Raw genomic sequence first — 25,380 nt, 5'->3', positions numbered from 1 at the left:
AATAATCCCCCCCCCCCCCATTCTGCATATTTGTCTGTTCCAGCCAATATTAATCTGATACGTATGATCACCTGAAAGGGGTTGTCCATAATTGACTTGTTTTTTAAATCCCACCCCCTCACCTTTGGACCTGTGAAGTGTAGCATACTTACCTCCTCCCAGCTACTTGGTTCTGACGTCATGGGTCCTGGACTGCCTTCACTACACTTTAGTCCCTGCATGTAAACTTCTTGCAAGGATAGGGTCATGTCCGCCACTGCAGCCAATTACGTGTCCCCAAGCAGCCAATGACTGGCCTCCATGGTGATGTTTCCCTGGGTGGCATGCCACTGCTGGATCACCTACAACTTGGGCTACTTTCAGACTCGCGTTTTGGGCGGATCCGTCATGGATCTGCAAAAACAGACCTGTTACAATAATACAACCGCATGCATCCGTCATGAACGGATCCGTTTGCATTGTCATGAACTCCATTAAATATCAATGGAGGACGGATCCTTTTTCTATTGTGCCAGATTGTGCCAGAGAAAACGGATCCATCCCCATTGACTTACATTGTGTGTCAGGACGGATCCATTTGGCTCAGTTTCGTTAAGCGGACAGCAAAACACCGCAGGCAGCGTTTTGGTGTCCGCCTCCAGAGCGGAATGGAGACTGAACGGAGGCAAACTGATGCATTCTGAGCGGATCCTTTTGCATTCAGAATGCATTAGGGCAAAACTGATCCGTTCTGGACCGCTTGTGAGAGCCCTGAACGGATCTGATAAACGGAAAGCCAAAACGCCAGTGTGAAAGTAGATTTAGAGACTCGCTATTGGATGCAGCAGTGCCCATGACCAGGAACCCATCCATGCTGGAAACTTACATATGGGGACCAAAGCACAGTGAAGAGTCAGAAACTAGCTGCTTCCAGTCACAGGTCCCGTGGGATAGGGTGGAATTTAAAAAATCAAAGGGGGCCATTTATCAAACTGGTGTAAAGTAGAACTGGCTTAGTTGCCCATAACAACTAATCAGATTCCACCTTTCAGAAGCTTTGAAAAATGAAAGGTGGAATCTGATTGGTTGCTATGGGCAACTAAACCAGTTCTACTTTACACCAGTTTGATAAATGACCCCCAAAGGTCTTTTGTGGACAACCCCTTTAAGTCTGGACGACCACCAACTTGACTTGGCCACCACAAACTGTGATTTCAAAAGCAAGCCCATATCCTGGCTGCATATTTTAATTAAGCTGCATAGGAAAATAATAATTCAGGGCAAGGTAAAGCATTTTATGACTGCTGATTATGTGCCCTTTCACTTGCTGATTTCATGTGGCGCCTTTATAATTGACCTTTCTTCAGAGAACACAATGCAAGTACAGAAGGCAGAAACTGAACGGGAAATCATTGAGTGTAGATAAAGTTGTGTGAAAGAAAAAAAATATATATATAAAAAAAAATGACGTTGTTCTCCAGAGCGCCTGCGCAGCGTGCCGGCGTCCATGCCACGTACAGAATACGCGTTGGAGCCGTCACCTGGGAGGGGGTGATCCTGGTATCTGATTGGTTGTGTCAGAAGGGTGACGCTGCTAGACGGACAGCGGACGGAGGGCAGGAGCCGTACAAGTGTTCCAGTCATTGTCCTCGCCCGCTTCCTCGCCGGCCACACCGGAGGGCTCGTCGTTGCGGGCGTTGTTTCTTCCACCTGAGGAGCGCGAGCAGCTGCCCTAGGTAAGTGTGTGTGCGGGACGGGAGCGGGGTGTGGCACCAGGGGCCAGTACTGCCCGGTATTGCTGCTGTCAGTGGTCCCATTACGTAGAGCCAGACTCCCCCCTCCCCCTGCTTGTTACATACACACGTCCCATCACTTCCTGTGATTACATGGATGCACTGTCACCTTCCCTGTGGGGCCTTGTCCTGCCAGGTGCATGCTGTGTACATGGACACTGCGTTAGAGATCCGTGATGTGACCCGTCTGGCATCAGGCGGTGTGAGATTCCTTTCAGGTGTCTATTGATCAGTGGCACCGACCTATTGGCTCCTATAGGAGTAAATACATCTCCCAACTGTGGTATTTCTGGGTATGTGAGCGAATAAAGCCGCCACACACGTTCAGTATTTAATGGGGTGAGGAGAACGCCGCTGTCCGGCCCATCTCCTGGCAGAACAATTCACCCAATCTGTCTTTCCCCCAACATCACCTGTTGAGTAGGGGAGGGCGGCAGAGCTCTCCATATAGATAAGGTCGTCTGACCTGCGGTGCTTGGCGCGTTCAGCAGACGTTATACTAATGTGTATGGGGGCCTTAACGTGAACATAAAAAAAACTTTGATATGTTATAGCTGCATATCCGGTATCCATTGGTGGGGTCTGGGTGCTGAGACCGCCACCGATCACTAGAACGAGGAGAGAGGTGCTTACATATCACGCTCTCTCTCTTCTAACAAGCCTGTCTCCTGCAGCAAGGAGAGAGAGCACTCATTCTAGTGATCGGTGGGGGTCTCCGCACTCGGATCCCCCCTGAGCACAATCTTTGATATGTCAGTGACATAGCAAAAGTTTTTTGACAGTTCAGTGACACTTTAAAGAGGATTTACGGGATCCTAAAAAACGTCAGTTAATTAAACCTTGTCTAGTCTCCTACAGAGCGTTATAGTCTTCAGTCTCCCCATTATTTACAACACAACCTTCTGGGTTATGGGTGTAGATGAGCTGCAACCACAACACTTCCCATAATGCTGTGTTCTGCAAGATCAGTCAGAAGTGTAAACGCCTACTACACTCTTCCCTGGGCCGAAAACTCCAGCCACTACATCCCCCATCATCCCTTTGCGGTTTCCTCATGCACAGCTTTGTTATGGTAAGCAGTAAACTCTGCCTACGCTGCTTATGGATTGAGAGCGTCTACCACAGCCCTTTCCAAGGTCACATGGGTCTAACATCATGACCATTTGGGCTTCGGATGGAGGGTATCATTGGAGGCCTGGTCGTGATATCGGAGGAAATACAGTCTTCACAGAGGGCGCAGTCTCACACACTGCTCCTGATAATAAAAGCTCCACAATAGGTATACCGGATCCGCTCATAATCTTCAAATCTGAAAGTCCATGGCCCTCCACATTATAACTAGAGTGGTTGTCCCCTCCGCTGCCCTCTTTTTGTTGTACCTGAAGGTGTAATTCTACCAGTCTTGTAGGCAGGTGGACGAACCAGTCCTTTATTGTCACTGGACGAGTACAGTGTACACAGGAAGATGGCGGCACTGGATCAGCAATGGTCCAAACATGATATTCGCTATGTAAGCAGCTAGCCCTACAGCTCCATATGCTATATATTCTCTGCTACTTCCAGACATACAGGTGCCAGCCCATTTGAGAAAGGGGCTTGATGTTCTCCAGGAAATTCACTGATACACCAGGCACATTGCCATGTAGGTCTAGCTCTGAATGTAATGATCCATTGCTTCATTCTGGAGAGAGACTACTTTTAATCCATATGGAAATGCGACGTTAAGTGCACAGAGGGTAGGTCTAAGATACTATGTGCACCCTCGCTTCTCCTGCCTCCTCACCCAGCTCCTCCCTTTCTTTCTTGATTGACAGGTCCAGACGAGATGACAGTGAAGGAACCTGGCCCTAGAAGGCATTGTGCCTGGTTGACCAGTCAATTTTCTGGTGGCAGCCTTTGGTTCTCCTGTGTGCCTTGAACGTAGACCGCGCTTTGTAATAGTGCTCCCAAAAGAAAGCTTTGCGGCTAAAAGTTGCCGATACCCCATTGAGAAGCATTATTGGGTACTTCAACCAGTCCTCAATTACGGCTTGCCTGCAGACACCTCAGGAGGGTTTAGGCTACCAGCACACGGGTGCAGAAATTCCGCACAAATTTCACCGCACGTGTTACTTGTTGGTTTTGGTGCAGATTTGATGTGGTATTGCCGTAGATCTCATCCCTGCATTGAAAAGGGTGAAATCTGCACCAAATCACATGCAGTAGATTTGACATTCCTAATTTTATGTCCAGGAAACTAAAAATTTATATCAATAAAAAAATATTTTTAAAAAGCAAAACAAATAGTCAACCAGAATATTTTCATGAATGATGTCCCCTTTCCGTTTTTATTTTTTTTATTTTTTATAGAACATTGTATTTTTTTTGTATTTCTTCTGTAACTGCGGCTGATGTATTCATCCCAGTTACAGGCAGAAGGTTATACAAGGCTGTTGAGCCTCACTGCAGAGCTGATCTGGGGCTGCTAAGACCCAGCAGCTCATGGATTCATTTCTAGGACTAGCTCATTGAGTGCCTTATATACAGCAATGGAGAAGGCATGAACAGTATAAAACAGTCTCTGCCCCACTGACATCAGACTCCCCACTCCTACAGCTGTACAGTCTCTGTGCAGCTTTTAACTCTGCAAGGACGTTCGGAAATGTCCTTACAGAGAAATGTGTACCACCTGGATGTAGTGGGGAGTCCACAACTGGTTAAAGGTGTTCTCCATCCCTACCTAAAAAAAAAAAAAAAGCCTTAATCTAACTCTGTGGAGAGTAGATGATGGAAGCCAAATTTACCCCCAGTAGAAGCAGCAGGATCATCTTCACGGTCACATAACCGCTCCTTTGGCGTTTTATGCTCCTCCGGTCCCTCACCCTCTTCTCTTCTGCAGGAGGTGGCGTGTCACCGCCTCCTGCCAGCCATCCTTGGTCCGACAGCTGCACTTTAGTATGCACGTGTCGGGACTGCCATCCGTCTAGTCTGTGTCTGACCGCGGGGCTATTGTGGTGTACTCACCTCATCATGTATACATACCCCCCAATCAGATAGAGACTGGCTGTATCATAAATTACTGTGATAGTTCGGGTGAGGAGAGTGCGGCCAGCCTGGGCGATGCAACCTGCACACGGACCGTGTTCCCTGGGCTGATCATTGTGGTATCATACTTGTATCACACATGATATGCCAAATAAACACTTCACAAGGCAGGACTGAAAAAGATAGGATTACGCCTCGTGCACATGACCATATCCGTTTTGCGGTCTTGCACATCCACTTAATAAGGCTACTGTCCATGTGCGGCCCAGTTTATTTTGCTGAGCCACTGACTTCTATGGGTTTGAGGTCTGCATTTTGAGGACCAGAATATATATATTTTTTTTTTTGCAGAACGCACATACAAATGTGGTAAGCACACTGATGATGTAAATGTGTTTTCCACATCCATATGTCAGTTCCACAAAGATAGAACATGTCCTATTCTGGTGCAAAATGCAGACCTCAAACCCATCGAAGTCAATGGGTCTGCCAAAAAATGCGGGTTGCACACAGACAGTATCCTTATTTAGCGGAACATCCTGCCGGTTCTGCTTAACACAGATGTGAAACAAGCCTTAGTTTCGGCACAGATTTTTTTTATTTATTTTTTCTGAAGCCTGTGTAAGAGATTTATTATAATCTAATACACAGTGGATTTTTCACTCGCAAAATCGGAACAGAAAATCTGAAAATACTCGCACGTGGCAGGAACTGTCCCTCGGGACTCGCAGAAATTCATGTTTGCTGCCAAAACAATCTCTGATTTGAACAGATTTTTATTTGCAGAACATTATGCTCCATATTTGGCGTGTGTCGAGAGGGGTCGGTGTGATTGCTGCCCAGGAGGACTTTTTATTTATTTATTTTTAACTAATCTTTCTGCACGTTTTCTGCTGCCATCCACCATATATGTAACGTATGACATACTCGGCTCCGTTGTGCGCTGGTCATACACATGTAGGGGCAGGATAGCCTTGTGTGTTAGGTGATCTGAATTTAAGGACTTCTACAGAGCCTATTTTTCTTTTGCAAACCATTAGAAATTTTATTTGCATTTTGAAAATGTCTAATTTTGTTTTATACCTTTCCTCTTATTCCATGTAGCTGCCTCAGCCATCACGGAGGCCACAATGAACGGACAGCTGGACCTAAGTGGCAAGCTGATCATAAAGGCCCAGCTTGGGGAAGACATCCGGAGAATTCCCATCCACAATGAGGACATCACTTACGATGAACTGGTCTTGATGATGCAGAGAGTTTTTCGAGGGAAGCTCTTAACTAATGATGAAGTTACCATTAAGTATAAAGATGAAGGTATGTTTCATGCATTATTAAAGGGAGTCGGTCGCCCCCAAAACTCCTTTTCAAAGTAAGCATACCGCTATATAGGTTAGGAGCCCTGAAGTATACCCATATCTATTTTGAGAAAATCCAGTCTTCTAATCTTGAGAAATAGTTACTTTTATGCAAATGCCATGGGCCGAGCTGCTCCACCCAGTGCAACATTGCTCCTCCAGTAAGACCGCTCAGAAACCATCTCTGTTGTTTGATTGACAGTTCCTGAGATTTTACAGCCGGCAGCGATGACGCAGGAAGCCGGGTGCACCAAACGGAGTGGCCCTGTCCACCGACCTTATTTGCATGAAGATAAAACGTGTCTTGGTATCAGAGGACTGGAAAGTTATGGTTTATGCTCCAAGAGGCCTACCCTCAATAGTGTTAACAGACTGCCTATCAATAAGTGACCATTAATGGGAATCTACTAAATAACATTATATATTATTTAAGGGACAGAAAAATCCAGCACATGCACTACGGATAAAATCCAGCCTTTTTATTATAATTCTTTTAAAAATTCCATGTGCTGATCAGAGCGCTTTGCGTTTCGGCAAACTGTCTTATTCATGACCATGCTGTGTAGCAAAATTTACTGGTGTAAAGTAGTGTCTTGGGGTTAATGTTATATTCTGCAAAAGGTATACAGTGGCAGAGGTGTAGGTGGAATAAGTGACACCAGCAGTAGTTAGAACCAGAGATACAGGTTTTCTAGGTCAGGGATTTAGTTACCCTCCCCCGAGCTGAATATAAACTACATATGTCTGTCAGAGAGATGGATGGATATATATGTAACTGTCCCCTCCTCGGGCGTTGTGTAGTGTGCCATATGTGCTGCCCAGTATGAAGGCTGAGGACACTTGACATTGCTGGCCTTTTTCATGTTGGTTTTAGAGGAGTAACCCAGAAGTTGTAGGGTGCACAGTAAAAAAAAAAACTGAGCTGCTGGGCACGAGGGGTGAGACCCTGGTCTTAAATGTTCTGTACTCTGTACCTGTAAACAGTCAGAAGGAGGATCTGTTATTAGGTGTTAAATTACATAGTTTCCTTGTAGCTCCAATTACTGTGTATTAGGGCTGAAACGATTACGCAAATTAATCAATTAACTCGACACAAATAATTCTCAAATCTATCGAATCAAATCGATGATTCGTTTGTGCCATGTGACCACAGAGTGTGAGTGAAGAGCTTGCTATTACTCACATTCCGTGGTCATCCGCCTGCTCACACAATGCTGCACTGGATCCTGACGTATACACATAGTCGGATGTGCTGCGGCTGGGCACTGATGGCTAGGAGGGGGAGTAGGGGAACTGATGGCAGTGGGGAGAGCTGGTGGCACTGGGAGGGGGAGCAACTGATGACATGGGGGAGCTGAAGGCACTGGGGTGGGGGGGGGGGAGCTGAAGGCACTGGGGTGAGGGGGGGGGGGGAGCTGAAGGCACTGGGGTGAGGGGGGGGGAGCTGAAGGCACTGGGGTGAGGGGGGGGGGAGCTGAAGGCACTGGGGTGAGGGGGGGGGGAGCTGAAGGCACTGGGGTGAGGGGGGGGGGAGCTGAAGGCACTGGGGTGAGGGGGGGGGGAGCTGAAGGCACTGGGGTGAGGGGGGGGGGAGCTGAAGGCACTGGGGTGAGGGGGGGGGGAGCTGAAGGCACTGGGGTGAGGGGGGGGGGAGCTGAAGGCACTGGGGTGAGGGGGGGGGAGCTGAAGGCACTGGGGTGAGGGGGGGGGGAGCTGAAGGCACTGGGGTGAGGGGGGGGGAGCTGAAGGCACTGGGGTGAGGGGGGGGGGAGCTGAAGGCACTGGGGTGGGGGAGTGGAGCACTTGGGCTGATCGCACAGGGGGGAACGAAGGGTGTTGGGGACTGATGGCAGGGGGTCTGAGTTAATTCATTTTTTTTCTTATTAGAGTACTCTATTAACCGTTTACTGCAGTCCTACTGTGAATCATTCCATATTCCATCACATTCAACATTGCAGACATCTCCCAGGAAGTGTTACTGCCATAATGACAACTGTAAAGGGGAACTAAAGCCAGAAATACAGACCAAAAAAAAATAAAAATAACATCATCTCCTTATGTGTCTGTTATTTTCCCTTGTTTTGTCAGATATCACAATTGCAGACCATGAAAATTAGAATAGGAAAGCAGTGCATTGTTGTCTCAGGCTGCAGCCATGTCCTCTCCCCCTCTCCTGCAGGTACACGTAAGGCAGGAAGCATCATCTGGGTTTACATAACTTTTCTCACGCACCGCGAGAGTGGCCATTTTGTTGGAAGGAATCTCCTAGTTAGTAATAGTACAAAATAGATTTGGTTACACCATGTGGAACTGTAATAGACCAGAATAATAAATGTATACAAATACAAACCAGAAAAGATTTTGTAGTGAAAAAAATGTCTGTTCTTCCCCTCTAGTGACAGTTGACATTACAGGGAGATGGATATAAGAGGAGGGAACTACAATTCCCAGCATGTCCAGACTTGTTATAGGGCATCAGTGGGCATTACATGGAGAGGGATAATATTTGGCAACTTAGAGGGTAGCACTAACCTGGCGCACACAGCACAGGAGCCCCACCCACATCATGACATCACTCAGGTCCTTTTCAGGTCTATCACCACTTCTCTGCACTGCTAAGCCAATGCATAATTGGGGTGAAAGGAAACTAGCTGTAGTGAAGGAAGCAAGATAAAAGGGCTGGGAGGTTTACTGAGAAGCTGACTTGCATTGTGTTTCATGACGGATCCGTCTCGATCAGCATCCCATAGCGCACACAACAATGCTGCTTGCAGTGCTTTTGTGTGGCTCATGGGAATGCAGCGGAGTGGAATGCGTTCTGGTGTACTACATTTTTAGTTTAGTTTTGTCCCACTTGACAATGAATGCAGACAAAACTGAATCCTTTTCCTCTGGTATTGTGATCCTCTGACGGATCTCAATAGCGAAAAGGAAAACGCAGCTGTGAAAGTAGCCTAACCGTATTTAGCTTTCTGCTGCAGCTTTCAGATGTCCATGAAGAACGTTCTACAGCTAACCTTTCCAGGTTAGGCCTCATTTTCTTGTTTTTCAGGGCCAAGTCTACGTTCACAGTAGTGTTGTGAAGCTAGTAGCCTGATCCGACGCGCTGTTCCAGCATGCAGCGGTATTTGTCCTGCCGAAACCAGGCATTTATGCCTAAATAGCATCCAGATCTCACCACCGGATCCCATTTATAGCCAGTGGGGATCCGATGGTGCATGGTCATTGCCGGATATGGTAGGCTTTGGTAGCATGATCTTCAGCCGGATCAGGATACCGTTTTCCAAATGCAACTGTAAACTGAGCCATAGTGGCCCTTTATAAACCCGCACACAAGCCTGAGAATTTCCTGTGCGCTAACTGGATTGTTATATCGCTGTTAAGGCCGTTTCAAGCTTCTGGCAATGCCGGAATACAGAGAGCCTGCCGGGGCCCTAGCCCCAGTGTGAAACTAGATCCATGAATGGATACTGTAGCTAGGCCTTACACAAATCTCCTGGATAGGCCTGTCTGACAGGGAGCCCATCCCTTTTATACTGTACTAGTATTTGATCCTATCATTTACATTTAGGATTTAGTTGCTGGGGCATTGCTTAGTGACTTCCTTCCTTCATGCCTGGAATAGATTGCTTCAGTCGTAATGTACTTTTAATTATTGTGAGCAAATACCGTCCACATGCCACATCATCATCCAGCGTGGAAATGTAAACTAACCAATATTCCCACAAGGTGGAGCTAGCAGGATGTGCAGTTTACAGATGGAGCGGCGTCACAGCGAGGCTGGTTGGCATGTTATAAATGGGTTTTATTGGGGGAGGGGGATCCTTGTCTGACCTCTGGGGGACAGTGGCCCAGAATGGTGCAGGATGTATTGCAGGAATGTAGTAAGTGAATCTGAGAAGAACCAGCTCCAGATATAAGCTCCTATTAGGTATCCTGGAGGCAAGTATTGGTTAGCAGTAGGACGATCAGTTAGACATGACTCTGCGCTTGTATTTGGAGGTGCTCTTCTTACGTCTCCTTCAGATCTAGGACGTTCAGCCACGGCTACAATTTGCTTTTCAAATCTAACCTGTGTTTCTACTTGTTAATGTTATGTAAATGACCATGTTTGCTGTCTGTTAATCGCGGTATTGTTTTTTGTCTACAGATGGAGACCTTATAACTATTTTTGACAGCTCCGATTTATCGTTTGCCATACAATGCAGTAGGATTTTGAAGCTGACTCTGTTTGGTAGGTGGTGGCTTACTGCAACATTTCTAGTTTAGACTTCCTTATATAACATACCTGCATTACCATTACTAATACTTTCATCTGACGCTACATGCTGTGTCACAGATTAATCCTCTGTGCTGTGACCAGAGGTATTGTGTGCTTCACCTGGATATTCAGAGCATTATTATACTGCTGGAAGATCAGCCCCATAGGAGTTAGGGCTCACGCACACAAACGCATTTTCTTTCCGCGTCCGTTCCGTGTTGTGTTTTTTTTTCTTCTTACTTTGCGGACCATATGCAGAACCATTCATTTTAATGGGTACGTAAAAAACAGAAGTTCCTCAGTGAGCATTCCATGTTCGTATGTCCGTTCCTCAAAAAAATAGAACATATTCTATTATTGTCCGCATTACGGACAAGGATAGGACTGTTCGATTAGGGGCCAGCTGTTCTGCTCCCCAAAATACGGAATGCAAGCGGATGTCATCTGTATGTTTGGCAGATCAGTTTTTTTTTTTTTTTTGTGGAACCGCAAAATACATACAGTGAGTTGCATAAGCCCTTAGGAGATGAGAGGACAAGCACAGTATTGTGCTGCAGAGAATTGTACTACAGGGTTACACTCCTCTTATACGCTAAGCCATCAGTTTCCGATCCTTGGGGCTCAGACCTTTGGGACCCTCATTGACCTTGAGAATGGAAGAGACCCAGCAACTCTTCAGGAATCTGCCACAAGTGAATGGGGCTGGCGGCACCGCCTCTGTGTAGGAAAACCCAGGCTCACACCACCTTCATTCAGTAGGTCCCAGAGGTTGGATCCTCGCTGATCGTAGCAATATGCCATCTTATTACAAAATAGGAATACCCTAAGTTTACATCATTTACTTAATGGCACCGGCCTTCATATTTATTGAATTTTATTTATTTTATTTTATGCACTTCTATAGTGCTACTATATTCTGGAGTGCTTTACAGACATTAGCATCCGACTGTCCCTAATGGGGCTCACAATCTAAGGCCCCTGTGAGGAAACCCACACACAAACAGGGAGAACATACAAACTCCATGCAGATGAGATGTTGCCCTTGGTTGGATTCGAACCTAGGACCCCAGCTGATAATTTGCTTAAAGGGTCACACAGACATCTCCACTGCGCCTGCGCCGATGGAGCACTATGACGTCATCGGCGCAGGCGCAGTGGAGATGTCTGAGCAGGGAAGCGGTCGGACATTCACTGCGCATGCGCCGAATACAGACGCGCACGGCGCATGCGCAAGAAGTCGTCCGCTTGATCGCATTCCGGAGGAGATGGACGGGCTGGAGGGACGCGCTGGGCGGCGGCATCTTGTGAAGGTAGACCGATCCAATATAAGTTCTTTTTTTTAGGTAAACGGCTGCCCCAAAAGCTATTATATTAGGATTGTTTGGCAGAGTAGACACTAGTGTCTGACACCTAATTATGTGAAAACGAAGTGGTAGAAACCCTTTAAAAAATTCTAGTTAGTAGGTACATGGGTAGTAAGGGTATCATTTCTATAGATTCTAGCTGCTCACTAGAGGTCCAGGTGCCAGACCCTAGAGCGATCATCTAATCACTGGGCAGCCAATTTTAAAGGGGTTATCCCATGATTAATGTGAAAAATGAATATAGTACACAACAGTCACTTTCAAAACAATGAGGGAACCAGCCCTGTACTTAGATCCAGTGATCTCCCCATTCACTGTAACAATTGCTTTGCTAGATCTTCAGACTGCAGCTCAGGAGGCGTGTCCTTTTTCAGGAGGCGTGTCCTTTCTGCAGCAGCTCTCTTTGTAACTGCCACAGATTGCAGAAGAAGATCATTCTGTGTATGATATAAAACAGGCACTGATAGGGATTGAGGAAGTTGTGGTCATTTCCAATAGTTGCCTGCTTGTTAGCTGCATTTACATGCAGAAGTGATGGGTAATATGTGGGAATAAGTGATCGTTGCGATGATCAGTGATGGCCAGTTCGCAGTGTTCGCCAGCGAACACATGCGGGCTGCCATCTTGACTCACAAGTCCGGCAATGCACAGGTAGGCCCTTGCCTGTGCCGCGAACCGGTCTGAAATCAAATGCGTTCACTGGGAGCAGGCAGTTCCAAGAACCACGCCGGGGGGCCTTCATCGGGCTGTTCTCGGAACTGCCTACTCCCGGTGACCGCATTTGTTTCAGACTGGCACAGGTAAGGGCTTACCTTTGCATCGTCGGACTTGTGAGTCAAGATGGAAGCCCGCATGTGTTCGCTGGCCATCACTGGCGATGATTGCTCATCCCCCATACTGCTTTCTTGTTCGTTGGCAGTGCACCCAAATTACAAAGGGCTATATGCAGCCGACGAACTAGGAGCTTTGGTGTCTCATGAATGACTCCAAAACGCCCAGCAAATGAGCTTATTTGTCAGATGTTCCGCCCCATTTTCACACGGGACAATTATTGGGAATGAGCATTCAAATGAACTGTTAGAATTTTCCTGAGCCCTACCACTTTCTTTGCCATATCTCTAGGAGCAGCTTAACAAATGTCACATAGTCCGTGACCACCTCTAGATGACTCGAGAAGAGTGAGGGTGGGGTCTTACAAATGGCTCTGTAGTTGGGCTCTCCTGTATGTCACTCCATCCACTACTTTGTGAGACCCTTACACAGTACGAGCTGTCCTCTCTTTAGAAGAGAAGTACAAAGGAGGCATTTTCTGTCTGTCAAGAACATCAATCAGCCCTTTTAAATAAAGATCTGGTTGGCAGTGGGAGTTGGAGCTGACCATACTTACTTAACTCAATAGGACGTGCACATAACTATACAGACTGAACACCAGAGGGTGCCATTATAACAAAGTAAAGGGAATGTCACAGTTGGAGCTGTTTTGTAAATTTTTATAAGGCTGTAAATCCTTTTAATTTTCAATGGCATAGAATATTGAGTTAAAAACCCCTTTGAGTGTCCAGTGGAGCACTTTTGGTCTGTTATCACGAGAGCCTGTTTCACTAGTACCCTTCATGCTTTTTACCACTTCAGTCAAAAAAATGGAACAAAAACACTTTTTTTTACATTATTTAGTTGCCCTTGCCATATTATGTGCTGCTGCAACCAATGAACACGCCCTTCTACCAATTGCGCAGTTTTATAGACACCCATAGTACTTACTGCTGCATGAAGACGTCCGCTCTCCATATGCCATAGTAGTAGATATAAAAATCTTTGCTTCTTACGGTCATGAGTACATCATATTTTGGCGGGGTGGGAGATTATCTAGTAAGCACATTTGTATGGGTAAGGACTAATGGCCTGGTTCATACAGAGTTCTGCCAGTAGGTGGTGGAAGATCCACGTTGTCCACAATCTGTAGATCCTGCTCCAATATACATGTGACAGTAGTGCATGATATCCTTGTACAGTGGCCCCTCTTTATGGATCTTTTTAGTGTACTGTAACATGATATACAATATACTGTGTATGTACGTGTTCATTTTTATCCATTTAGCTCAGCAGCCTTCAGTGTCTCTTACAGTTGCATGTATTTGACAATTGACCCCCGTTATTTAAAAGAATAAGAAATACGTAGGCAGTATGCTTTACAGTGTGAAAAAAGGTAAAGGAAGACCTGCTTGGGCCATTTTGATTATATTGATTCCAATACCACACATTAATAGGAACTGTGACCGAACCAGCCCATCCATGTATCAGACGATATAATGCATAGGTATGCTGGAGCCATTCGTGGTGAGCAGCTCTGGCTCATGGAGGGAAGTGGACTTGAGTGGTAGGGCCCCTCGCTCTTTACTGATACGTGCTGTATGTGTTGCCTTGCGGACACATTTATGTTGCTTGTATGTTGTGGATCTTTATGCTGCACATTTTTTTCTGATTGCCTCAATGCCTTCTGCAGTGTATCACAATTGTTCTCTCTTGGCATCAAGTTTTCTAATTATATCAACCAGATGTCTACAGAGAAACCCGTACATACTCTGAACTCAGACGCTTTTTTTAATTACATTTTTTCCCTGTTGTCCGCTTCATTGCTGAAGAAGTATATAAACCAGATAACTTACTTTTAAGTAACTTAGTATAAGATCATTGATGCAGTGTAAGTGCTTCTGTCATCTAAGTGGTCTGCACAATTCTGTGGTCTAGTTAAAGGGAACCTGTCACCAGGATTTTGTGTATAGAGCTGAGGCCATGGGTTGCTAGATGGCTGCTAGCACATCCGCAATACCCAGTCCCCATAGCTCTGTGTGCTTTTATTGTGTAAAAAAAAAAACTATTTTATACATATGCAAATTACCCTGAGATGAGTCCTGTCCCTGACTCATCTCATGTACAGGACTCATCTCAGGGTAATTTGCATATGTATCAAATCAGTTTTTTTTACTCAATAAAAGCACACGGAGCTATGGGGACTGGGTATTGCGGATGTGCTAGCGGCCATCTAGCAACCCATGGCCTCAGCTCTATACCCAAAATCCCGGTGACAGGTTCCCTTTAAAGGCGTTGCCCAGCGGGTATAACTTTTTTTTTTTTTTTTTTTTTTTAGTAAGGTGTCACAACGGGTTGAATAAAAGCATTGCTCACATCCAAGTGGTGACTCTCAGAGCGGACATTTCATGTGTGTCGACCAGTGGGGTTGGGCATTTGAACGGATGGTGGCAGATTGGTGCTTTTTATATAATATTTTTTTTTTTTTTTAATCCATTGTGTCCCTTGTCTAAAAAAATTCATACTACCAGACAACCCATTTAAAAGCTATGAACATCATTGGGGGGATTTTTTTTTATTATGTCCTGATTTTTTTAGGGCTGAAAAGATTATTCCATTTCTACAGTATTACATTTTCACTAACCACCCCCCCCCCCCCCCCCTGCGCGAGTGCAAAACATTGTAATGCGTTTTGCACTCGTGTGAGACACTCGTGTGAGACACTCGTGTGAGACAGAAGTTCGGGTCTGGGATCGGTGTTCTGTAGATTGTATTATTTTCCCTTATAACATGGTTATAAGGGAAAATAATAGCATTCTGAATACAGAATGCATAGTAAAATAGCGCTGGAGGGGTTAAAAAAATAATAATAATTTAACTCGCCTTAGTCCACTTGATCGCGTAGCCTGGCATCTCTTCTGTCTCCTTTGCTGAACAGGACCTGTGGTGACGTCACTCCGGTCATCACATGATCCATCACCATGGTAAAAGATCATGTGATGACCGGAGTGACGTCACCACAGGTCCTGTTCAGCAAAGGAGACAGACGAGATGCCGGGCAGCGCGATCAAGTGGACTAAGGTGAGTTATTATTATTATTATCATCATCATCCCCTCCAGGTCTATTTTACTATGCATTCTATATTCAGAATGCTATTATTTCCCTTATAACCATGTTATAAGGGAAAATAATAATGATCGGGTCTCCATCCCGATCGTCTCCTAGCAACGTGCGTGAAAATCGCACCGCATCCGCACTTGCTTGCGATTTTCATGCAACCCTATTCATTTCTATGGGGCCTGTGTTACGTGAAAAACACACAAAAAAGAGCATGCTGCGATTTTCACGCAACGCATAAGTGATACGTGAAAATCACAGCTCATGTGTACAGCCCCATAGAAATGAATGGGTCGGTATTCAGTGAGGGTGCAAATGCGTTCAACTCGCGCATCGCATCCGCGTGGAATACTCGCCCGTGTGAAAGGGGCCTTATGGGTGTCAGAATATGGCAAGCGAAAGAAGACTTCTTTTTTTTTTTTAATGAGTGTCCACATCTTTTTAAGTTTCCTTCAAGCTCTACGTAGTCATAATTTACTTGAAAGATTCCCTTTATTGGGGAAAAAAACTATGAGCCTGGAAATCCCCGTAATATCCCAAAGAATTAATTATGTGAAAAAACATGTGTGTACATGAGAGGTGCGGAAGTGACGTGGTTTGGAAGAACATGCCAAAACGGGCATTGTCCAGGACAGCTTAACCCCCTTAATGTCATAAACAACTGCTTCATTATTACATTTTTTTTTTTTATCCCTGCTTTCCATTGCCATAACTTTTTTACTTTTCCATGCACTATAAGCGCTTTGTTCCCCCCCCCCCCCCCCCCCCTTTAGACAAGTTTGTACTTTTTCTAATGGCTCCATTTAATATTTCATACAATGTGTTGTGAAGCCTGGAATTGGGGAAAAAAAAATATGACCATTGTTTTACTGGTTTCATATTTACGGCATTCAAATTTATATAGTTTTGTCGTTTAAAAAACAAACTTTTTGATTGCACAGAAAAAAAAAATGTAATCTGGTATGCAAATCGCATCATAAGTGCCAGAGGTTAGTGAGTGCTCCTGGTCTTGCCTTCCCTTTTGGCCTTGATTGAATGGCAATGTCACTGTTCGCTGCATGTACAGGACAGATAGAACGGCGCAAGATCTCAGTGCAGCTAACAGTCTGTCACCGAAGGCTGGCACCGTTGGTCAGAGTCAAGGGGAGTAGCTGGGTTTGGTTTAAAGGGAACCTGTCACTGGGATTTTCTGTATAGAGCTGAGGACATGGGCTGCTATATGGCCGCTAGCACATCCGCAATACCCAGTCCCCATAGCTCTGTGTGCTTTTACTGTGTAAAAAAAAACGATTTGATACATATGCAAATTACCCTGAGATGAGTCCTGTCCCTGACTCATCTCAGGTTAATTTGCATATGTATCAAACCATTTTTTTTACACAATAAAAGCACACAGAGCTATGGGGACTGGATATTGCGGATGTGCTAGCGGCCATCTAGCAACCCATGTCCTCAGCTCTATACACAAAATCCCAGTGACAGGTTCCCTTTAAGGATGAACTTTGCACAATATGCATTGGGACGATACTGTAGCTGAAGGCTCACATTGGTAGTTGTCCATCCTTTGAGCCATGGGGGACCGGGAAATCTCACAGCTGAGATGCTCAGCACTTCCATGTCTTCATATTTTCCTGTATGAACACATTTCCTTAAGAATATATATTGCTCGGAGTTATAGTTTTACAACAGCCGGAGGTTGCTGATCCCTTCACTAGATTATAGGACAATTTAAATCATCGTTATTACGGTTACTGTTCCATCTTGTGGAGATTCAGGCTTTTTTTTTTTTTTTTTTTTTTCATATCTTGTGGAACCAAAGATGTAGACTTTTTTTCTGATTGTGAATGTCCACCAGGTTTCAGATTAAAACTTCTGCACCAATTAAGTTCTTTACATCTTTATAGCAGCCAGTATTTTATTTATTTTTTTCCTCCCTCTTCTTCTTGCCTAAAAAGCCTTATTCCCTGCATAACCTTTTGAGTTAAAAAACCCCAAAACAAAACAAAAAAAGAACCTTGCTGCCACTAGGAAAGCTAGTTACAAACTGGTTGGAGTTCAAAGTGTAAAGTCTGCAGTAAGCTCTGGCTCCCTCTGCTGGTGGCTGTATATATTTAGATGCGTGGGATTTGGAACTCTATAGATCAGTAAAAAAAAAATGCTGCTATAAAGGTATATGAAGAAAGTAAGGAGCATGGGATTTTGATCCTATTTGGATAAGAAAAAGGTGTGTTAATGGTGGACATTCCCTTTAAGGTTGGCTTTGAATGTAAAAAAAAACCATTATGGAAGCGTGCCTGCTGACTGCAAAAGGTGGTGGCAGCATCCATATGGTAGGGTGGGCTCGTATTCTACCCATCCACTCACCAGGGATCTCGCTTCCAGACACGTTAATGTGATAGGGGCTGTGAGGGGGTCTGTTTTTGAGTGCGTTGTCTGGCATGCTTTTTTTTCTCCCCCCCACTTCTGGCGTTGAGTATGTGAAGAGCAACCCGATAGTCTATTGTGGAGAATATTGCACTGACGTCCCCCACACACTCTATATTTATAAACTGCCTATATATGTGTATTCAATTGTATTGTGAATAAAGATTTAAAAAATAAATATATAATTGAGAAAGGCTCTAGTGCTGAGCCGAACATTGCACCGCACGGGTGATTAAAGGAGTTATATACTTTTTTTTTTTACTCTCTCTTGTCTTCAGTTAATGGACAGCCTCGACCTCTAGAGTCCAGTCAAGTGAAGTATCTCCGGCGGGAGTTGATAGAGTTACGTAACAAAGTCAATCGTCTGTTGGACTGTTTAGAGCCACCCACCGAACCTGGGATCCCAAGTAGCAGCATACCGGACACAGGTATTACTGGTTCATTATAGTGTCTGCCAGAAGACCAGATCATTGCTCGATGCTCAGGTTCTTTTGTTGCTTTAATGGTACAGAAACTGTAGATGGCCGAGAAGAGAAACATGCTGCCCCGGACTCTTCAGTCAAGCCTTCTACCCAAGTTATGGCTGCCAGTATGTCTGCCTTTGATCCACTGAAGAATCCAGAGGAAATCAACAAAAATGTCATGTCGGCCTTTGGACTCGCAGAGGACCACGTTTCAGGTGAGTTTGGATTGTAATAGAGCTGTATATGTATGTGTGTGTATATATATATATATATCAGTACATTTTTATCAACTTAGATGTGCTCCGTTTCTAGTTAGTACAATTTGGGTTTAGCTCGATTGACTGACCATAGACAAAAGGAGAAATAAAAATGCTTTAGGTATAAGCCGTGTCTCCCATGCGGTCCTCTAGGATCCCGACAGGTCACACCTTGAAGGCGTTGTCCTACACAGTGGCTGACAAGGAGTTGGCACTTCTCTTATTGGCCCAGTGGGTGCAGCAGCTCCATGGGAAAGCCTGTGGACTTCTTTAATATAAGGCTACTTTTACACTCTCGTTTTGGCCGAATCCGTCATGGATCTGCAAAAAACGGATCCAATACAATAATCCAACTGCATGCATCAGTCATGAACGGATCAGTTTGTATTATCTGTAACGTAGCCAAGACTGATCCGTCATGAACTCCATTGAAAGTCAATGGGAGACGGATCCGTTTTCTATTGTGTCAGACGGATCCGTTTTCTATTGTGTCAGACGGATCCGTACCCATTGACTTGCATTGCCTCCAGAGCGGAATGGAGACTGAACTGATGCATTCTGAATGGATCTCAGAAATGGAAAGCCAAAACGCCAGTGTGAAAGTAGCCTTACAAATATGATGGAATTAGTTTCACTGTATCATTTATTGGAACGTGTAAGTTTCTCTGTGGAAAATCCCCAGCACAAGTTTGCTGATTGAGCTCTTTAGGCTGCTTCCACAGTGTTTGATCAATGATTTTCATCAGTGATTTTGAGCCAAAACCAGGTTCAGAAACACAGAACATTATACTGTATGAGTTTTTAAGCTCTGCTTCTGCCTTTGGCTCAAAATCAAACACTGACTGTGTGAAAGCAGCCTAATACTTTGCATTTGAAAAATATATGCGGTGATAGAAATACCTTTTTAAAGGGATTCTGTCGCCTCGTTTTAGCTTATAGAGCTGCGGACATGCACGGCTAGATCACCTCTAACATGTCCGCAATATACCTGTCCTATAGGGCTGTGTGCTTTTATTGTGTTTAAAAAAAATGATATATTGTGTAAATCGGGTTGGTAAATAGCCAAAGGGGCTCTACTAACCGTTCTGGAGCCCAGCCACACCTACTGTGTAGGAGCCCAGTACCGCTGGCGTCCTCCGAATCTCCTCATTGCTCACAGTTAGATCTCCGTAATCTCGTGATGCGCATGCACAGTTCCTTCCCTGAGGCTGATGCCAGCACAGGGAAGGAACACTATACCGGCACTGCGCATGCGCAAGCTTGCGCATCACGAGATTACGGCCATCTAACTGTTTAGAAAGATGGAGATTTGGAGGACGCAGGCGGTGCTGGGCACCTTCACAGGGGGGCGTGGCTGGGCTCCAGAACGGTTAGTGCAGCCCCTTGGGCTCCTTACCAGGCTGATTTACATATATATAAAATCCTTTTTTAAACACAATAAAAGCACACAGTCCTATAGGACAGGTATATTGCGGACATGCTAGAGGAGATCTAGCCGTGCATGTCCGCAGCTTTATAAGCTAAAACGAGGTGACTGAATCCCTTTAAGGTTTTAGTAGGGGAGTTACTGGACAGTTGTATTTTACAGTGCGACAAAGAACATCTATCTACATTCACACTTGTCCTTTGTGCCTAGGCCCACCAAGTGCTCCTGTAGAGGAACGTTCCAGTACACCAGACAGTATTGCCTCCTCCTCCTCTGCTCATCCTCCAGGAGTCCAGCAACAGCAGCAGCCATACCAAGGAGCTCAGCAGCCAGGTCAGATTGAAGGTCAGCTTATATATTTAACATGTACCTTTCTCTTTAAAGGCTGTTGGCGCTGAATATGATTTTATTAAAACCTTTTGGATGGTTTGGCTTCTGCATAATCTTTGTTTTACAGCCCACCTCTGACCTGCCCTTTTTAAGCTGATTTTTGACTACCTCAAAGTTTTTAATGGATTTCACTTTAAACTGCATTCTGCAGCTGTTGTGTACTGTGAAACATAGAAGCTACAGAAGCATTAAAAAATATATAAATTTTTAGCCCAAAATGCTCAAAGGTGTCCATAACCTTTTTATATATGTACGGTTTTATGTCTTTGTATTCTGTAGTAAAAGGTGCTTAAACGAGAGGTCTGATTTAAATTAAAACTCAAGCAGCCCCTGTAAATGGTCTCTAAAATAACTAGAAGCCATACTCATCCGTTTTGTACCCTGCTGCATTCTGGCTGTGGCAGTGATGTCCCATGCCCACGTCGCTGTCCAGCCAATCACTGGACTCGGCAGTACACAGGACGTCACTCCTCAGGCCAGTGATTGGCTGCAGCTGTGACTTGTGTGCATAGAACATCACTACCACAGCCAAGAAACCATACAGCAGCATGGAGGACTGGAGCACAGCGCAGGAACAGTCAGGTGAGAAAAAGGGGGAATGTCATTTTGTTTTAGACCATATTTAGGAAATGCCCAAGTTTTTATTTAACACAGACAGCCCCTTTAAGTGCTCCTCTTTGTCAAACATCTAGAGCAGTGATGGTGAACCTTTTAGAGACCGAGTGCCCAAACTGCAACCTAAACCCACTTATTTATCACAAAGTGCCAACTCGGCAATTTAACCAGAATACCAATATAGTATATATTCCATGTACTTTATCATTCAGCAATAATAGCCTGCCTATATTCAATGTGCTGCCTGTGCTGTTCATAGTGCGCCCGGCGCTGATGAATGGCAGGAAAAGTCTAGGGCATATTAGTACACCATAGACTATTTCCAGGGTGTGGGTGCCCTCAGAAAGGGCTCTGAGTGCCGCCTCTGGCACCCGTGCCATAGGTTCGCCATCACTGATCTAGAGCATGCAAAGACATTTTGCAATGTGCTGCATGGACGTTTTTGAAAAATGTGTTTGCTCTTTTTCCTCCTATTGAATTCAAGTGGACCCTGTAAGTAATACCTGTCCTGTGAAGGGTGGTCATAATGATACCTTCTCTTTCCACGTCTTTGGAGCTCCTGTGGCCATTTCTGACATCAGGCTGTGCTGTACTAATGGCTCAGAGATTACATTCATTAACTTGTGGAGCCTGTACTAGTTGTTTGCAGAGTCTTTTTGCATGACTATTGATGTTGGCATTCATTTTGATCCAGCGCTTTCAAAGCCAAAAAACAACTGATAGCCTAACAATCTCTGCGGAGAACAGTTCCTTGGTAAATCTGTATTTCTCAGCCTTTAGAACATGTTTTTCATGCACAGCACATTATATTTGTGCTTCGTAACAGGAACACGCCTGCTTGCATTTCCCCAGAGTGACTGATTATGTAAGAAGAAAAGGACCTTTTTTAGTGCTGAGGGCTCTGACATTGCAGCTCTCTAATTGGTATGCAGTTCTGTTCTAGATCGTATCTTGGGGACTGCTTCATGGACCTGTGTATTTCCACTCATTTATACATTGAAGTCAGTGCTGCAGTATGGATAGGTATAAATTATTGCACGATCCTGTCCTGTCTGCAGTTTTAAAATCACAGCTTTCCCTTTTAAAAGAGGTCATGGCTTCCATCTGTAATGTCTGGGAAATGTTTGTGCGCTAACTTTACAGATACTACTGTGTGCAGTTCAGTAGAGACAGGATAACGCCTCGTTCTCAGCAGCGGTACTGTGACTGATCCTTCGTGTCGCCAGTCTGTTTATGTGGGTAGGATGCCATCGCATTCTGTTCTCGTTTGGAATGCTTTACAGTAAATCAGTAATCCGATATTAGCCCATGGAGACTGCACGGAAGTATGTTGAGCCGAATTTCACACATTAGTTATTTCCCATTGCCCCCAGCAAAGCATGTGCTATTCTCATCTATCCTCTTTATGAATTGTCACTCCTTTCCAGAGAGCTAAAACAATGGATTCTGAAAATTCTCTTAAATGTTAAAACTGGAGGATACATATTTTTATTGTTTATTCAGAAACTTGATTCTTTGCTTGAAAGGCAGCCTTACAATAGCCATATTAATATACATTTACTTTTGTAGGGCAAATGTATCAGCAGTATCCACAACAGCCCGGGTATCCAACAGCTCAAGGTCAACCTCAAGCTCAGCCCCAGCAGCAGTATGGCATGCAGTATCCCGGTAAGACATGTTATCATATAAGGGGGCTGTCACACTGGCAACGCTAGACTTTTAGAAGTCAAGTATGTTGTGTGCTAACCATACACTACATCCACACTGTGCATTGTAGTGTATGGTATTGTACAGCAAAACATTAAAGATGGTGAGCTATAACATATTCCAAATTTTTAAAATCGGCGCCTGGATCTGAATGATTATGTAAATGCATGCAATTTAAAAAAAATGAGTATAGCTACTGAGTAATTCAATAAAATCTAGCAGTATACTGTTACCTGCTGTTTATTGATTTCCGTATCTCTGTCCACTTTGCTGAGGTGGACGCCGCACATGCTCGGTTCCATCCTTCAGCTGGAACAAGCCCTGGCTTTTTGAGCTGCTAGGTTGAACTAAATCTAGCGGAGTAACTAATAGGAGAGATCTGGATCCATGTAAGGTACAGGGCTGGCTATAGCTCTGTTAGAAAGAGATTGTCATGCATTATATATGTCTGATTTAATGTCAAATGAAAATCATGGGATAACCCCTTTTAATGTGTGCTTTATATGTTCCAGGTTACAATCAGCAAACAGCCCAAGCGGCTCAGCAGTTCCCTGGTTACAGTCAGCAAGCTGCCCAGGCTCCTGGCTTTCAAGGCCAGCCACAGCAACTACCAGCCCAGGCCCCTCAACAGTACCCAGCTGGCTCCTACCCACCACAGACCTACACTACACAGGCATCCCAACCTGCCAGCTATAATGTCCCTCCTGCTTCTCAGCCTGGAATGGCACCAAGCCAACCAGGGAGCTATCAGCCTAGGCCAGGATTTACCCCTCCACCTGGTAGTACTGTAACTCCTCCTCCCAGTGGGCCTAACCCATATTCCCGTAACCGTGCCCCATTTGGTCAGGGGTACGCCCAACCAGGACCTGGATACCGATAAATTCACTACCATTACCAAGGCAAAGGCTGCTAAATCTCTTTCCATCCCAACAGACTTCAATATTAAGCTTACAATTGTAATCATGCTTCAGACGGCAGAAGAAAAGCATTTTGTGCTTTTCAGTGTTGTATGTCTTTAGTGGAGGAGAAGACCCCAAATCATTATCTTTTGCTTTTGATTGTATCTGCTCTCTAGTTGAAATTTAAATTGAAAAAAATAAAAATCCAAAAAGCAAGTGTTTGACAAACTAGTCAGCCTTGTCAGACCCCTGAAAATATATGCTAATGAAACCCTCACTTTTTTGACTTGTTTTTAATGATCTGATGTGTCCATATAGAGCTCTTCTGAGTTATAAACTAGGTATTATGTACACATTCTAACACACTGAAGCCTAATAAAATGTTCAGCTCATTTAATCTATGGTTGCGTCTGAATAAATGGTGTCTTTGCTGAAAGTTATGTTGTTGTGGAGCCTCTGTGTTGGGCTCATTAAAATGGGGACAAACTCTGCACTTCTGAAGATGAAAGGCACCAAGTTCATAACAATTGTGGAAGATTTAGTCTATAAAAACCGATACAACTAGGCCATGTGACCGATGTACCGTGACTTCACATCGAGACGTCCTCTTCTAACCGCTGATCCTGAGGATAGGTCATCAATATAAATTACCGGATAACCCCTTAGGTACAGCAAAGATAAGCAGCCCGTTCACTGGGGGTGATTACTTGTGCAATTGCTCATCTTCTTAACAATTCAGTAGGAGAAAAGACTTTTAATTAGGGTTATTAACACGAACAAACGTTCACTTGTCACACCCTTGAGGTCGCTGGAAGACTCCACAAGGAGAGAGATGTTCATACCTGCAGCTCTCCTACACAACCCAGGAAGTAAAGAGTTTTATTAGCCCCCTTCCTGAATATTGCAGCTAGGGTTTTAGTTTGTCATTAAGGGACTGATTTGTTGCAATTTGTGCAACCGAAAATCCATTCAATACATTTCACTGGAGTTCATCCTGCAGCATGCACGTGGTTCTGCAAAAAAAAAATCTGCTGTCTGAACTTAAAGGGGTTGTCTCACTTCAGCTAATGGCATTCATCATATAGAGAAAAGTTAATACATGACACTAATGTATTGTGATTTTCCATATTGCTTCCTTTGCTGTCTGGATTAATTTTTCCATCTTGTTATACACTTTGTTTCCAGAAGTTATGACCCTACTGCAATCCAGCAGCAGTGGCCATGCTTGCACACTGACAGGAGTCGGCAAATCTTCAGCACACCAGCTGTTGTGAAACTAAAATTCCCAGTTTCACAACTGCTGGAGTGACGGAGGTTACCTATCCGTGCTATAGGCAAAGGCTCTAGACTATGTGCTCCCACGGTCCCGGCCAGCAGAAAGGCCGTCCCCTTTTTCCTATAGTCTGCTAGCACGGCCACCGCTGCTAGATGCAGGGTAACTGTAAGCCCTGGAAATGAGCAGTGTGTAATATGATGGGAAAAATGAATCAGTCC

At 44.7% G+C, this 25,380-nt stretch overlaps 1 protein-coding gene across 2 annotated transcripts; it reads left to right on the top strand.

Annotated features, from left to right (window-relative positions):
- The first annotated feature begins 1,518 nt into the window (after positions 1 to 1,518).
- On the top strand, positions 1,519 to 24,326 carry TFG (trafficking from ER to golgi regulator). 2 transcript variants are annotated; one of them, XM_044287299.1, is made up of 8 exons: positions 1,519 to 1,715; positions 5,901 to 6,110; positions 10,302 to 10,385; positions 18,407 to 18,556; positions 18,640 to 18,807; positions 20,486 to 20,608; positions 22,850 to 22,948; positions 23,500 to 24,326. In XM_044287299.1, the coding sequence occupies exons 2-8, from the start codon at positions 5,927 to 5,929 to the stop codon at positions 23,865 to 23,867; spliced, it is 1,176 nt and encodes a 391-aa protein (XP_044143234.1). In that variant the 5' UTR covers positions 1,519 to 1,715; positions 5,901 to 5,926; the 3' UTR covers positions 23,868 to 24,326. The 2 variants fall into 2 exon arrangements, with proteins under 2 accessions (XP_044143234.1, XP_044143233.1); XM_044287298.1 differs by having other exon boundaries at positions 1,520 to 1,715; positions 20,486 to 20,620.
- Positions 24,327 to 25,380: the final 1,054 nt, after the last annotated feature.

The sequence above is a fragment of the Bufo gargarizans genome, chromosome 3 (genome assembly GCF_014858855.1).
Source record: "Bufo gargarizans isolate SCDJY-AF-19 chromosome 3, ASM1485885v1, whole genome shotgun sequence".
NCBI lineage: Eukaryota > Metazoa > Chordata > Amphibia > Anura > Bufonidae > Bufo > Bufo gargarizans.
Note: the sequence above shows the minus strand (reverse complement) of the source record. Positions and strands in the feature narration are given on the sequence as shown.